This window comes from Seriola dumerili, unplaced genomic scaffold, assembly GCF_002260705.1.
Source record: "Seriola dumerili isolate Sdu_G_001 unplaced genomic scaffold, Sdu_1.0 BDQW01000079.1, whole genome shotgun sequence".
In the NCBI taxonomy this organism is placed as follows: domain Eukaryota; kingdom Metazoa; phylum Chordata; class Actinopteri; order Carangiformes; family Carangidae; genus Seriola; species Seriola dumerili.
Genome location: NW_019174334.1, coordinates 204,040 through 217,200, shown reverse-complemented (window position 1 = coordinate 217,200; position 13,161 = coordinate 204,040). Strand labels below are relative to the sequence as shown.

At 41.6% G+C, this 13,161-nt stretch overlaps 1 protein-coding gene across 1 annotated transcript in view; it reads left to right on the top strand.

Moving 5' to 3' along the window:
* Positions 1–13,161, top strand: part of neto1 (neuropilin and tolloid like 1) — a 67,616-nt gene that overhangs the window by 40,192 nt on the left and 14,263 nt on the right. The window contains exons 5-6 of the mRNA XM_022744325.1: positions 5,098–5,139; positions 5,391–5,518. Of these exons, the coding sequence (XP_022600046.1) occupies positions 5,098–5,139; positions 5,391–5,518 (170 nt within the window). The remainder of the gene's footprint in view (positions 1–5,097; positions 5,140–5,390; positions 5,519–13,161) is intronic.

Below are 13,161 nucleotides of genomic sequence, written 5' to 3'. Positions count from 1 at the left end.
ACAGGGCTAATCACCTACTACTCATTTATTTCAGTTTTTTTTTTTTTTTTTTTTTACTTGAACAATTTTTTAATGGGTATTTTTGCGTCTGCCAGCCCAGCTGAATTACCACTGCTGCACTGCTACTATTATAGACATGTTTTTGAAGCAATGTGACGACCAAATTTGAGCTGGCATTTGCAAGCTTCTTGTGTTTGTTTCTGGGGGCATTTGCACATAATTTCTCTAAATTCTGTTCTGTCACTGTGAGTCTCTCTGTTTAGTTGTTTTGTTTTGTTTTTTTTTGCCAGCAATGCTTCCATATTCAGGTGCACACCTACTGTACACTGGTGTGAGCGTAATGGTTTTGTCAGGATTATGCTTCGGAGGATGATGACAGCGTTTTTGCTTTTCAAGTAGCTCAGTGTGTGAAGAACGCTACAGGGCAACTTAAAGTCTGTGTCCCGAGCTTTAAAGTGAGCATTTTCTATGTAGCGCAGGGTAAATACAGTAAGCCTCAGAAGATTACACTGTTAGTAGAGCTTTATGAAGAGAGAGGAGGGTGTGGCCATATGTGGATGTGCTCTGAATTAAGCTTGCTCAGGCGAAGGCGTTTATACAGTGCAGCGGAGAAGGCAGGCACCATGGAGGAGGTGCATTATGAATACAATGGAAACACAGGACACACACATTTCCACATCAGCACACGCAGTACAGTACAGTGGTGAAATTTCAAACTGTGCTCACTGCGGTGTGTTAGGTACTTACACATACAGGGATGCTTTTGAAGTGTGATGTTCACCCTGTAATCAAATATCACATAGCGTGACTGAACTGAGGCATCCAGATTAATAACAGGGTTAAATCACCCGCTGTGGAAAGAGTACACATTCTTGATATAGTTCATCAATCATTTTATCAATCCAGGTAATTGATTGAATCGATTAATCAAGGAGGACAGAGAAGGAGAGGAGGTGATTGATGGCGGAAGGGATGGAACCAACCTGATTGAAATTCAGGAGACCGAGTCTTAAAAGGTCAAGGGTCGCACGGGAGGCATTTATAGGCATAGCAGCCTCTCAGTAGGACCTTTGTGGCCATGTTAAGAATAGCCTTTATCAAAAGGTGCACGTGTGTGTTTTTGTGCGTGTGTGTGTGTGTGTGTGTGCGCACCTGCATACGTACATGCGTCTATTCCTGTGAGGTTGCTTGGCCTTGTGATCGTGGTGGGTTAAGTGATGCCAAAGCCCAATAATAAATCTCTGGCGCAACCAGCACAGATGACCTGAAGGTCACTGTTTCATTAAGTGTCTTCCACTTTGATTTTCTCATCCCTCATGCTTGTCTGCTTTCTTGCCTGTCTACCTGCCTGCTACACACACATACACACACACACCTAAACACCCAGTGGAAGGCAACATGGATAAACGTGGATAAAGAGGATGGAGGCCTTTGTATATGGTACAAATACATGCACTCCAAGGTATAGTTTGACATTTTGTGAGGAACTTTCTCGTTGAAAGCTGATTGAGAAGGTCAATGCCACTCTCACATGTGTATGTTCAATATGAAGCTGGAGCCACAAGACAGCCACGTTAGCTTAGCATAAAGACTGGGAACAGGGGGGAACAGCTAGCCTGGCGGTCCATCCATCTGCACCTATATATGTTTTCTTGTTTGTGTCTTAATTTGATTTAATAGTAAATTAATATTCACCATTGGTTGGACAGAACAAGCAACCTGATTGTGTAACTGTGAGTTTTAGGAGATGATGATTTGTATTTTTCACAATGTTCTTACATTTTTAGACCAAAAAAAATCAGTTGATTAATAGAAAAATAATCAGCACAGAAAGTAATTGTTATTTGCAGCCCTACAATGGTAATGACAGTAGTGACTTGTGTGTTTTTTTGCTCATATATACAGTCACTTGTCCATATAAATATACAGATGAGTCAGTTTTATGAAATCAAAACTGTCTGTGGATTTGTCTGAATAGAGAAAGAGCCTGGACAGCTTTGATTCATTTATAAAGGAGGAATTACAGAGTAAGAGAAAGCTTGTTTGAACTGTACCAGCAAAGCATTACTTTCCTCAAAGAGTTGTTCACTACCATTTAGCTGTCCAAGGCCAAAGGAGCCACTTGTGTTTTCAAATTGCATGGTCTTCCCCATTCAGCTTTTTAGACATCGAATCATTTGAAGCTTTGGTTGAAAGCAACAATTAATCGGGAGGGAAATAGTGAAAGCCTGAGCAGAAGCTCTTGAGTAGACTCTAAGCACGTCTCCCGACTGCTTTTGTGTTCACATGAATGTTTTACTTTGTCCTAGTTGGTGTTGAAAGCACCAAGGGGAGAGGGTTTTCTGTAGCCTTGCTAGATTTGTCACAGGTATTCAACTTTTCTCTTCTTCTTTCAACGTAAGGGGCGGTTCATCTTTTCTGAATCCCCACTAGAACACAGCTGAAATCGGGCCAAGAATCGCTCTCCTTTGATTATAGGTTTTATCCAGCGAATGTCATCATCAAACACACTGACTGCTCATCCTCCCTCACCCACTGTTTCATTCACTTTTTTTTTTTTTTCTCATCTAGTGTTCTATCACCAGGCATGCAGCGTTGCCAGGTATATGGGTCTTGCTCCTCATGTCTACCGTGCACACAGTGACTCATGTCTAGACAGAAAAATTAGGGCATATATACAGACAAAAAAAAAAAAAACGGTGACATTTAGGTGAGGTGTTCACGCTGTGCAATCAGAGTTCATTTTCCACACTGAGCTCAGTCAGTGGTAGCCATGCCTCGATTTGGCAAGGAACAATCAGATTTAATGTGAAGCCTTTTTTGTGTTTCCTATTTCTGCAGGGTCTGTCCTCAAATGAATGCAGCCCCGAGCTCTCAGCTAAGGGCTTTGAAAGCCCAACTGCTCTGTCACCGTTGGTCGGAATATAATGGAATCAGCAGGAACGTATTTAATGCTGTGGAAATTTTTTAAATCTTAGCATGTGGATTGGTAGCTCACGAAACTGAGATGTTGCACTAGCAAGAAGAGGTAACACTACTCAGCCAGGCCGGGCTTGTTGATGTAATTTATTGCAACATTATACAGAAAAACTCTTAAGAACCTTTTTCTGCTTCAAGCTGACTTTTAAAACTTCACCAGACGCTTCCCTTATCTCATTCACTTGACAAAATGTATGGCCTTAGCTTGGCTTTGTTCAAGTTCTCAGTGTGTAAAAGTTTGGTTAAGGATTAGAATCATAGTCCCCAGCGGTCTGTTAAATTTTTCTGAAACCTTTCTTAAGGACATTTTATATGTTTTTGCTCTTTCATTTATCTCTGTTAAGCTGCAAAATAGAACAAAGATAAGACTTAAACTTTCTGGGTGAGCTCTGACTCATTTTTAGTGCAGCATTATCCTAGTTGTATTCTTATTGTGACTTACAGTGTCATCAGTAGCGTATGTCTTTAAAGACCCCTTCCACTTAAAATCAAGTTTTTAACCTCGTTAATATGTCCATATGGTGTTTTTCATGTAATACAAGACATATCATGAGTAAACTATTCCCACCTTGGAACTGCAGTGAACCAATCATAAAAATGGATTCAGAAAGCCAGAAAATCCTGTCAACTTGTGGGGACAGGGAGTGAGCAAAATCAACCCGAAATCTTTTCAGTACAGAGAGCAAGAGTTTGCATTAGCACAACCACTAACACTGTGTCAGTCAGTCCACTGCCAGTTACAAGCTAACAAACAACATAAACAAATAAAAGATGCTAACTGCGCTAACTGTTCTGATGTGTCTGCTAGTGGCTGATTTTGGTCTCAACAGAATCATAATCTGAGTCTGGGTCTGACTGGAGCTCAATAATGTAGCTGAGTCTCTCTGATGTTTCCTCTAGCACTAACCATCTTGATACACGCTGCTCTTTCACCAGTCACTGAAACCTTGTCAGTACAGAAAGCAAGAGTTTGCATTAGCACAACCACTAACACTGTGTCAGCCACTTCCAGTTATAAGCTAACAAACGACATAAACAAATAAAAGATGCTAACTGCGCTACCCGTTCTGATGTGTCTGCTAGTGGCGGACACAAACACAACTCCTCATCTGAGTCTGGGTCTGACTGAAGCTCAAACATGTGCATGGCTGAGTCTCCCCGATGTTTCCTCTAACACTAACCATCGTGATACGAACTGCTCTTCACCAGTCACCTGAACTTTGTCAGTACAGAGAGCGAGAGTTTGCATGAGCACAGCCACCAACACTGTGTCAGCCGCTGCTAGTTACAAGCTAACAAACAGCATAAAAAAATAACTACATTTACCGTTGTGAAACATCTACTAGTCCCCGATTCTGCTTCACAACTCCTCACTCCTCAACAAAATCCCGAGTCTGGGTCTGACTGAAGCTCAAACATGTGGCTGACTCTCTCCGATGTTTCCTCCGCTAGCAATCTTAATACACCCTGCTCTTTCACCTGTCAACCTAGCGCAAGCAGTGGTGGTGGACGGGGCCACCAGGCCTGATCTAGATTTCTCAACGAGGAAGTAAGCGTAGATGTGCTTACAGCCCCAGCTTTCAATTTGTTTCACTTTATATGTGGGAAAATCATGTTAAACAAAGTATTAATCACAGCAGAGTATTTTCACATAACATGTCTGGAGAGGAACTTTAACATGACAGGCCGTTATTCCTCAAGAAAACGACAGCGGTCAACTTGTTTGTGAGGATTTGATCCGCACCAATAATTTTTTACCGCTGCTTTGTTCTCAAAATGTATCTTTAATCTTCAAAGGGTGCAACAATCATGCATCACAAGTGCAGGTTCAAACGAAGAATCTCACTCCCAGGAGCTTCATGGCCTTTGAGCACAATCTTCTACCTTGTGGGCATGACAGATGATATGTGTGACAGCAAAAACGCCAACAGCTTTCATTTAGGTGACTCCAAAGAAGAGACAGTAGTAAAGCATTTAAGGATTCCAAAAGGATCCCAGTTTTTTGTAGTTTGAGTTCCTCAGTATATTGTTACACCTGGTTGTTTTCGCCTCTGTGAAGATCCCGATTTTGTAATCATGTATTAAAAATGAATGCCCCCTCCTCTGCTCTCTCCTCAGATCCGGACTTTGCAGATTTGGGAGTACCCCCACCTCTGCCCTGTAGGTATACTCCTTCTCTCTCTCTTTCTGCCTCTGTTTCTTCCTTTCTGTCTATCTGTCACTCTTGTTTTTACATTCACTCTTTATCTCACTAAAGCCAACACTGTGTTTCCTCCAGTTATATATATATATATATTTGTGCTGTCTAATGTTTTCTTGTGTCATATTTGTGAGTCAATGTGTGTTTGCTTGAGCTGCACATGTATATACGCGTGCATGTGTGTGTGTTTATGCATCTGTGTGTGTTTCAGCCTGTCAGTATGATATGGTTGGTCCAGAAGGTATCGTTGAGTCTCATCAGATCACCAGGGACGGGAAGGCTGGCGCCACCGAGGCCGTCGACTGTAAATGGTACATCCGCGCTCCGCCGCGCTCCAAGGTTAGTGACATAAGCTACGCTCGCATCCAACTGTGAATTAGATTTAAAGTCAAATTTTGAAATGTCACATGAAGTCAAATGGAAATGAAATTGTGTTCCCATCAGCTGGGTTGATGACAGCAGAGCGAAGTTACATCAGAAAAGAAATCAACAAGAAAACCAGATGCTGCAACACTGTTGTTCATTTGACAAATTTTCAGCTTCAGCTTCTATTGAGATATCAAGTATTTTTTCTTATTAATTTGCTGTTTCCATTCAACATCCATCCACACATGCAGCAAGATCGGGTGTTGCATCAGAAAGCTTTGATATTGCATGTGGATTTGTCTGCAGCTGTCAGCAGTATCCCAATGTGAGTGTTCGTGACTGTGGGGGGACTTGTTCCCCTGCTAGGGTCAGACAGATAGGCAGAAGGGTTTACTTGGGGTCAGGCCCATTTTTTTAATCAGCAAGCTGTTGCCAAGAGGAACAGAGGGATGGAAGGAGAAAGAGGGAGAGATAGAGGGAGAGGAGGGGAGTGGGGATTGACCGGACAGACAGAGAGAGAGAGAGAGAGAGAGAGGGAGGGAGCGTTAGCGCTGATGAAATAGTGTTGCCATGCAGTCTGACCCTAAGGCCTGCAACAGCCTTTATTTGTTTTCTCTGCCAGTGTTCTCAACACTGCCATGCATGCATATACAAATACAGACACACACACACACACACACACACACACACACACACACACACACCTTTGCTACTTCTAATACAACCTAGACATGCTTCCTTATCTAGCAGAGGTACCCGTGCTGCATTAATGCTACAGGATTAAAAGTTTCCCGAGGGTAGAGCAGCAGTGCAGGAAAAGGCCACATTTTATAAATGCTATAACTTCTCATAGAAGTCTATATGGCTTGATCTTATACGCACATACCCAGTCCAGTCCATGACTGCAGCAAATCCACTGCTAAAATAGTGTTGGCCCTCTTCTGGGTACATTTAATTTAACAAAATAAGACCACATTTTTACTTTGACTTTTATGGTTAGAACAATTGTTTCAAGGACAGGAAGTATTATGATGCTACAGCTATATGAGGATTTTAAAGGTATGGTTACATTTATGATACTATAATTGTAAGTAGTGAGGTAAAATAAACCTTTTATTCAGATATTTTTAGCATATGTGGGTGAATGTATCTAAAATTTAGATTTGAAAAGCCACTTCGAACCTTAATACTGCCATAAGTTAGAAAGTAAATTGAAGTCAAACACTGTTTATTTTACTCTCAGGAGTGAGATAAGGCAGCTGCAATGTCAGCTTAACCATGTCACTATTTGTTTCACTAATTTAGCGCCTGTTAATGCTACAAGATGTTATATCTTCCTATTTGTGGGCAACAGAGAGATCTTTTTAAAGTCATACAGTTCACATTAGGGAAGCTTTTAAGCTGTGTTCCAGCTCTCATGAAAACTTTCATTTGGTTGGTAGTACTTTTTCATGCAGGTTTTTCATACTGCGCTGCAGGCTTCACAGGCTCTGCAGGCTCTTGTACTGTAATAACACACACACACACGGACTGGTTTACGATATGACTGGCTGGTAATATTGCTGTGACTGTAATTCACGGCGACAGCAGTTTCTTTTATCTGGCATATATTCTTTTGGCTGCATATTTACAGCTAATGCCCTTGTTTCCTTTCAGGAATGTCCTTCAGATTCAGCTACTTTAAGCCCCAAAGCCACAGGAACCGTGAGACAACGTCACCTACCTTAGAGTCATACTCTTTATCGTTAGAACTCAAAAAAAAAAAAAAAAGCAGCATTGATTCCTCAGTCTCTGTAAGTGGAGTGCGTAAGTCAGCCAGTACGTCACAGCAACAGCACCAAAGAGGCCCATAAGTCAGTTTTGTGTGCGTCACATGCATGCATCCCCGTGTGTGAAGCTAAGGCTGGGTATATGGATGAAAGAGCGACAGAGTGAGTGAGGCTGGCAGTATGATGTATTTTACCTGGTCTGAATCAGTGTCATATTTCGCCCTGCAGGAGTGTCTCACAAGGCGAGTCATGAGCCAAAGGCTGACAGTCATTGGCACTGATGGACAAGGCAGCAAATAAAATTTTTAGCACAAATCTATCACACAGTCCTGAAGCTCTACCCCCCCCCCCCCCCCCCCCCCCCCCTATACACACACACACACACACACACACACACAAACACACACACACACACACATCACCACCATTGCTCTCATTCAGATATATAAAACTTACAGTATCTCCACTTATCTCCTTTGGTCTCTCACTTCATCTCTCTAACTAAATAATACACGTTCATGCTCACGTTCCTGCAGTGAAGGATATGCAGAAACATGTGTGTCTGCATGCGTGAGGTTGCGCTGCATGCAGGGCAGGGCTTTCATTTCCCTGTGCTGATACAGTACTGCACTGTACCCAGTGCGTCAGAAACAGCAGAGAGATAATGACTTCCTATACCAGAGGCTCTAAGACTGCACCGGAGTGCTCCAGAAGAGAAAGGAGGGGGGGGGGGGGGGGGGGGGGGAAGGGGACAAAGGACGAGGAAAAATGGGAAAGATATACTTAATAATGCATTTTATCGAAGATCTAAATGTATAGAGAAGGAGTTAGGGGCGAGATGGCAGATGGCTGAGGGAGGGATGGCGTGAGAGTTGAGGAGAAAGGGGAGACTGAATAAAAGATATACCTGCGAGTAAGCAATAATGACCAGGTATTGTTGCCAGAAGTGACAGCACCGCATTTTTATGTCATATTGGGATCGCTTTGCACCACCATGTGTCATTTTAATTACAGCTTTTCTTATAAATATATTTCTTAGAAACTTCCTTGAAAAGCCAAATTGATTTGATTTTACTAGGAAACCCTGAGTAGCACAGGATCACCTTTTTTAAATACATGTGTGAAATAAAAACTAGTGAGTAAATTAGTAAAGATAAAGACTTAATTGATGTCGCAACATGTCTTCCTCTTGGTATTTCTGTTTAGACAGCTGTCCAAAGTCAGCTGACAGTTGTTAGTTGTGGAGGAATATTTTTACTTGCTTCATTTTGACTCATAACAGTTATCCACAGGCATCATTTGTGTCCTGTCTGGATTTTTTTTTCCACAACACCTGCCTGCACCATCTGACACCCTCTGTTTCTTTTCATGAAGATAATGGCCAAAATATGGACATTCATTCTGACTGTAATGAACAGCACAAACACCGTTACAGGCACCTTTTAAAAAAAAAATAGTGAGAACATATTCTTCCCCGGTCAGTGATGGATTCTGCGCCATTATTGGGCGCTGTAGAATCAATGAAGAGGCAGCCTATTTCCCTGCTGCAGCCAATCTCTCGCCTTACAAATTGGTGATTGTATCTATCTGATCCATTGCCGTCATTTAGCTTCGTGATGCCATCTGCACTCAGATTTTTCTTCATCATTGGTCAGATAGAAGAGTTCGGCAACAGAAGCTGCAGAAAAACAACCTCAAAAGCTTTTATTTGTGTATTTGTTGGTCTCTCATACACACATACAGTGATGAGGCCTTCACATCGGACATCGCTTTAGTGAATGCAAAAGTTGAGCGTGAAAAATTGCAGTTATTAATAAGGTTGTCATCTTGCATATGGCAGCATGGTGTACAGGCTTTTTTTTTTTTCTTTTATCACTGTGTTAACCCACTCTGCCAAAGCAGCAATAATTGAAAACACTTTTGTTACTTGGTTTAGCCTGCAACTATTAGCACTTAAAATCACAGCCATGTCCCGAAGCCACATTTCCGTCTGTCCTTCAGTAGAGTTTCAGGTTTTTACAGTTCACATTGGCAGCGGGACAAAAAGTAGTTGGACTTTTAGATTCGATAGTACATCTGTGGTGTCTTCTAGGTACAAAACCCAATAAATAGATTCAGTGAGCTGTGCTGGATTGGTTTGTTTTGCATTAGTACACCAAAAATGATTATCTTTCTGTCCTATTGCTCCTATTACATCGCAATTCTACTTAAAACATCCAGGAACTAGGATGACTAGGAAACTGTCCTCATGGGAGGACAAAACCCATGAGCTGTAGCTGTAGCATGAGGTATACTGCAACACCTCCAGGCATGAGCGCGAGAGTCCTAATTATTCTCATCTGCTTTGAGAACAATTATTACCTATTACCTTTCTTGTGAAACTGCATCAGCAGTCAGCAAAAACTGCAACTCATCTCTGATGTTAATGCAGCTCTTATAAGTTGTGAAAAGTTGACTAAGCTATGTTCAGTCAGACAGAGCCTGCATGCCCTGAAAACATGCACTTTGTGATGCATGGAGTACAGCTCTGAAATTTAGCACAGTATAATAAGACATCCACTCTAGTGGCTCTGTAAGGTTGCATATAGGCACAGCAGTGCAGTTAAATGCTAGTGTCAGCATACGAACACGCTCACAACGACAGTGCTATGTTGATGATGAGCAACTATAATGCTTACCATGTTCATCACCTTAGTCCTTAGTTTAGCATATTAGCATGCTAACACCTACTCAATTGACTGTATTGTCATTCGTTTTTTAGTATTCGGCCATAAGTATTAGAGAAATTAAAATGTTGACCTGATGCCACTGGATGTGTCAAGAGTTCCTTAAAGTGTCAACTGTCTCAGAACCATGAATGTATGCAATGTTGTGCCAATCCATACAGTAGAGATATTTCACAGGAGAAGTGAAAATCTTTGAGCTGCTGAGGATTCATGCTCAGGGGACCATGAATGTCTGTACATAATTCTCTTAAATGATGGTAAATCCATTGCTTTAATCAGCCATTATCAACAAATGGTCTATTTAAAAAAAAATAAAAATGAATGTACACTTTATCAACAATGTGTTGTATCTGTATTTAGTCTCCCTTGATTGAGTGAACTTTTATTGGACAGATAGATTTAATGCATCCTTTGTGTTGTGGATAGAAAACTTAAGTGTCTAATTTAGCTACTACGGGTTAACGATGCAATGACTGGACCAAGTGTGCTAATTAACATGCTGATTGGTACTTTTTCCAATTATTTTGCCTCTTGAACTATAAAACAAATGGAGACAAATTTGGCCGAGAGTACCTAACCATAACCTTAACCTTGACTATAACCTTAACAATTACACATTAAATCTGACTACTTTGGCAACGTGCCTCGTGGAATGGAGCCATTTTCAAATATCATCTACCCAGAACAACTTTGTTCTCAGTGAAAGTGATTTTCTGAAAGTTTGCCCTCAATCCTAAATTTTTCATATATCTGAAAAACTGATCTTTAGCAGCGTTTATTTATTTATTTTTTTATGCTTCTGCTCTGGCAAGATGTGTGACCTGATGTATTATCTTTGGCTATAACTTTACTGTGATATCAAAATGTTCTGCAAATACACTTTTCTGGTCATTATTCAAAACCATAGCGCAAGAGGATTGTGACTGTATTTCACATTTGGTAAGAAACTGTATTGGTGGCACTAATCTTGGGAGCCCACTTTGACAGTGCGGTGATTGTATAGGTCTTCTGTGCTGCCAGATTGAAGATGTGTGTGAAGCATTCATGTTTTAGAATATGAAGCATCTTTGCAGCAACATCCATATTTGAAACACTGTCTACTGTCATGGCTACAACCTTTTGTTCTATTAGTAACTTCTTTATCGGCTAAGCTTAATATATTTTATTGAATTTATTTCTTCATTGATTGGTTGGCAGAGGCATACAACCATGGGGCTGTAATTCTAGTTTTAATTTTACTAGCTACAGTGTCGAGTGACATTCTTCTTACTGATCCTACTGTCCTTCTGGAAGTTTCTCCCATCTCCACACAGGATCCCTGCAGCTCAACCAGAGTGGCCATCAGGTTCTTGGTCACCTTCTGCCCTGATTACTGAGTTTGGCCCGGCGGCCAGCTCTAGTAATAGTCCTGGTTGTTCCAAACTTCTTCCATTTAAGATTTATGGAGGCTGTGTGCTCTTGGGAACCTTCAATACAGCAGATCTACGCCTCAACACAATCCTGTCTCTGAGCTCTGCAGGCACTTCCTTCCAACTCAAGGCTTGATTTTTGCTCTGATCTGCATTGTCAGCTGTGAGATGTTATATAGACAGGAGTGTGCCTTTCCAAATCATGTCCAATCGGCTGAATTGACCACAGGTGGACTCCAATCAAGGTGTCCAAACATCTCAAAGATGATCATGAGAATTTGAGGCACCTCAGTTAAATTTCAAGCGTCATAGCAAAGGGTCTGAATACTCAGTGTCTGTGTCCCCAATTAGGGGCCACATCACTCGGAGGATGTGGTCTACAAAGGTTTGGCCCGCGTAGCCGTCATAGACCGTGACAGCCAAACGGAAAAATAAGAAAGTCTAGTCTACGGATGATTTTCGCTTTGCGTCACCAGCTGTGCCTGCCCTTACTGCTGTGTCACTAAACACAACCCCTGTTGCCTACAACCTTGACAACTCGTAACTTTTTTTTTTCACCAAAACTTGAGGTTTTAAGGCCCGTGGTTTTAACAGTTCTATTGTAAGCTGTTGAACTGAGCTGAAACCCAATAGGCCAACTTAAATTTGAAAGTGTAATCCTCTCTGTTGCTGTTGTTTGCTTTCATTACCGGCGCGCAATGAAGGGTAGGTTATGCCACAAAGGATCCGCCCGTCGGATCCGTCGTTGCCCATGAGAAGAAGGCCTCATGTCTTGGCCGCATTTTGAGGGAGCCTTTGAAATGGGACAGCCCAGTTGCGCTGCTGCTGTGTTGCATGCGGTCTTCAAATGCAGGGTGCAGCCCCTGAATCGGGACACAGCTAATGTGATATTTCAGTTTTCCCTTTATGATAAATCAGCAAAAATGTCTAAAATTCTGTTGTTACTTTGTTATTATGGAGTATTGAGTGTAGATCGTTGAGCATAAGGCTTCAACAAAACAACATGATAAAATTTACGTTTGAAATTGTATAAGCAATGGTATTAACATGTCCTCCTAAATACATTTTACAGTTTCCACACGTTTAGTCTGTTTTTTAGTCCCAGTGCAAGTGAAACGCGAACCTTCAGGTATTAAGTCATTGATATCAATACAAGTCCATACATTCTTTGGGACAAATTACGTTTTGAAAAGGCACATACTCCCCATGTCCAGTATACAGTATACATACATATGTCCATCTTTGCATCATGAAGCCAGCAGGTGATATTGAGCAGTATTTCATTCCACTGTCACAGTACAAGAAAATAGATGCCCTGTTTCTTGTTACAAAACCAATTTAGCCAAGAAAGTGGCGGAATATGACACATTTTTATTAGATGGAAGATTATTGACACCAGTATGAGACCTCAGGGGAATTGGGAGCTTGTTTCCGCCCTTTGATCCATTTCACTTGTCATGTTGTTGAAGCCGAGTTGACATTGCATGGTCCATTATCCCGCTCCATCTGCGGCTTTCGTCTTTGGGCATTTAAAGCATCACATTTCCCTGTCACAGTTCGGGAGTGGTCCACTCATTAACCGTAATGATGCCGAGTGCTGTGCGCGGCCGACCAGAACCAGAGCTGTGATTGGGTGATCTCAGCCTGATGAATGAGTGACAGACAATGATGCAGAGGCAATCGGAAGAGTCAAGGTGGATAGCAAGGTGGAT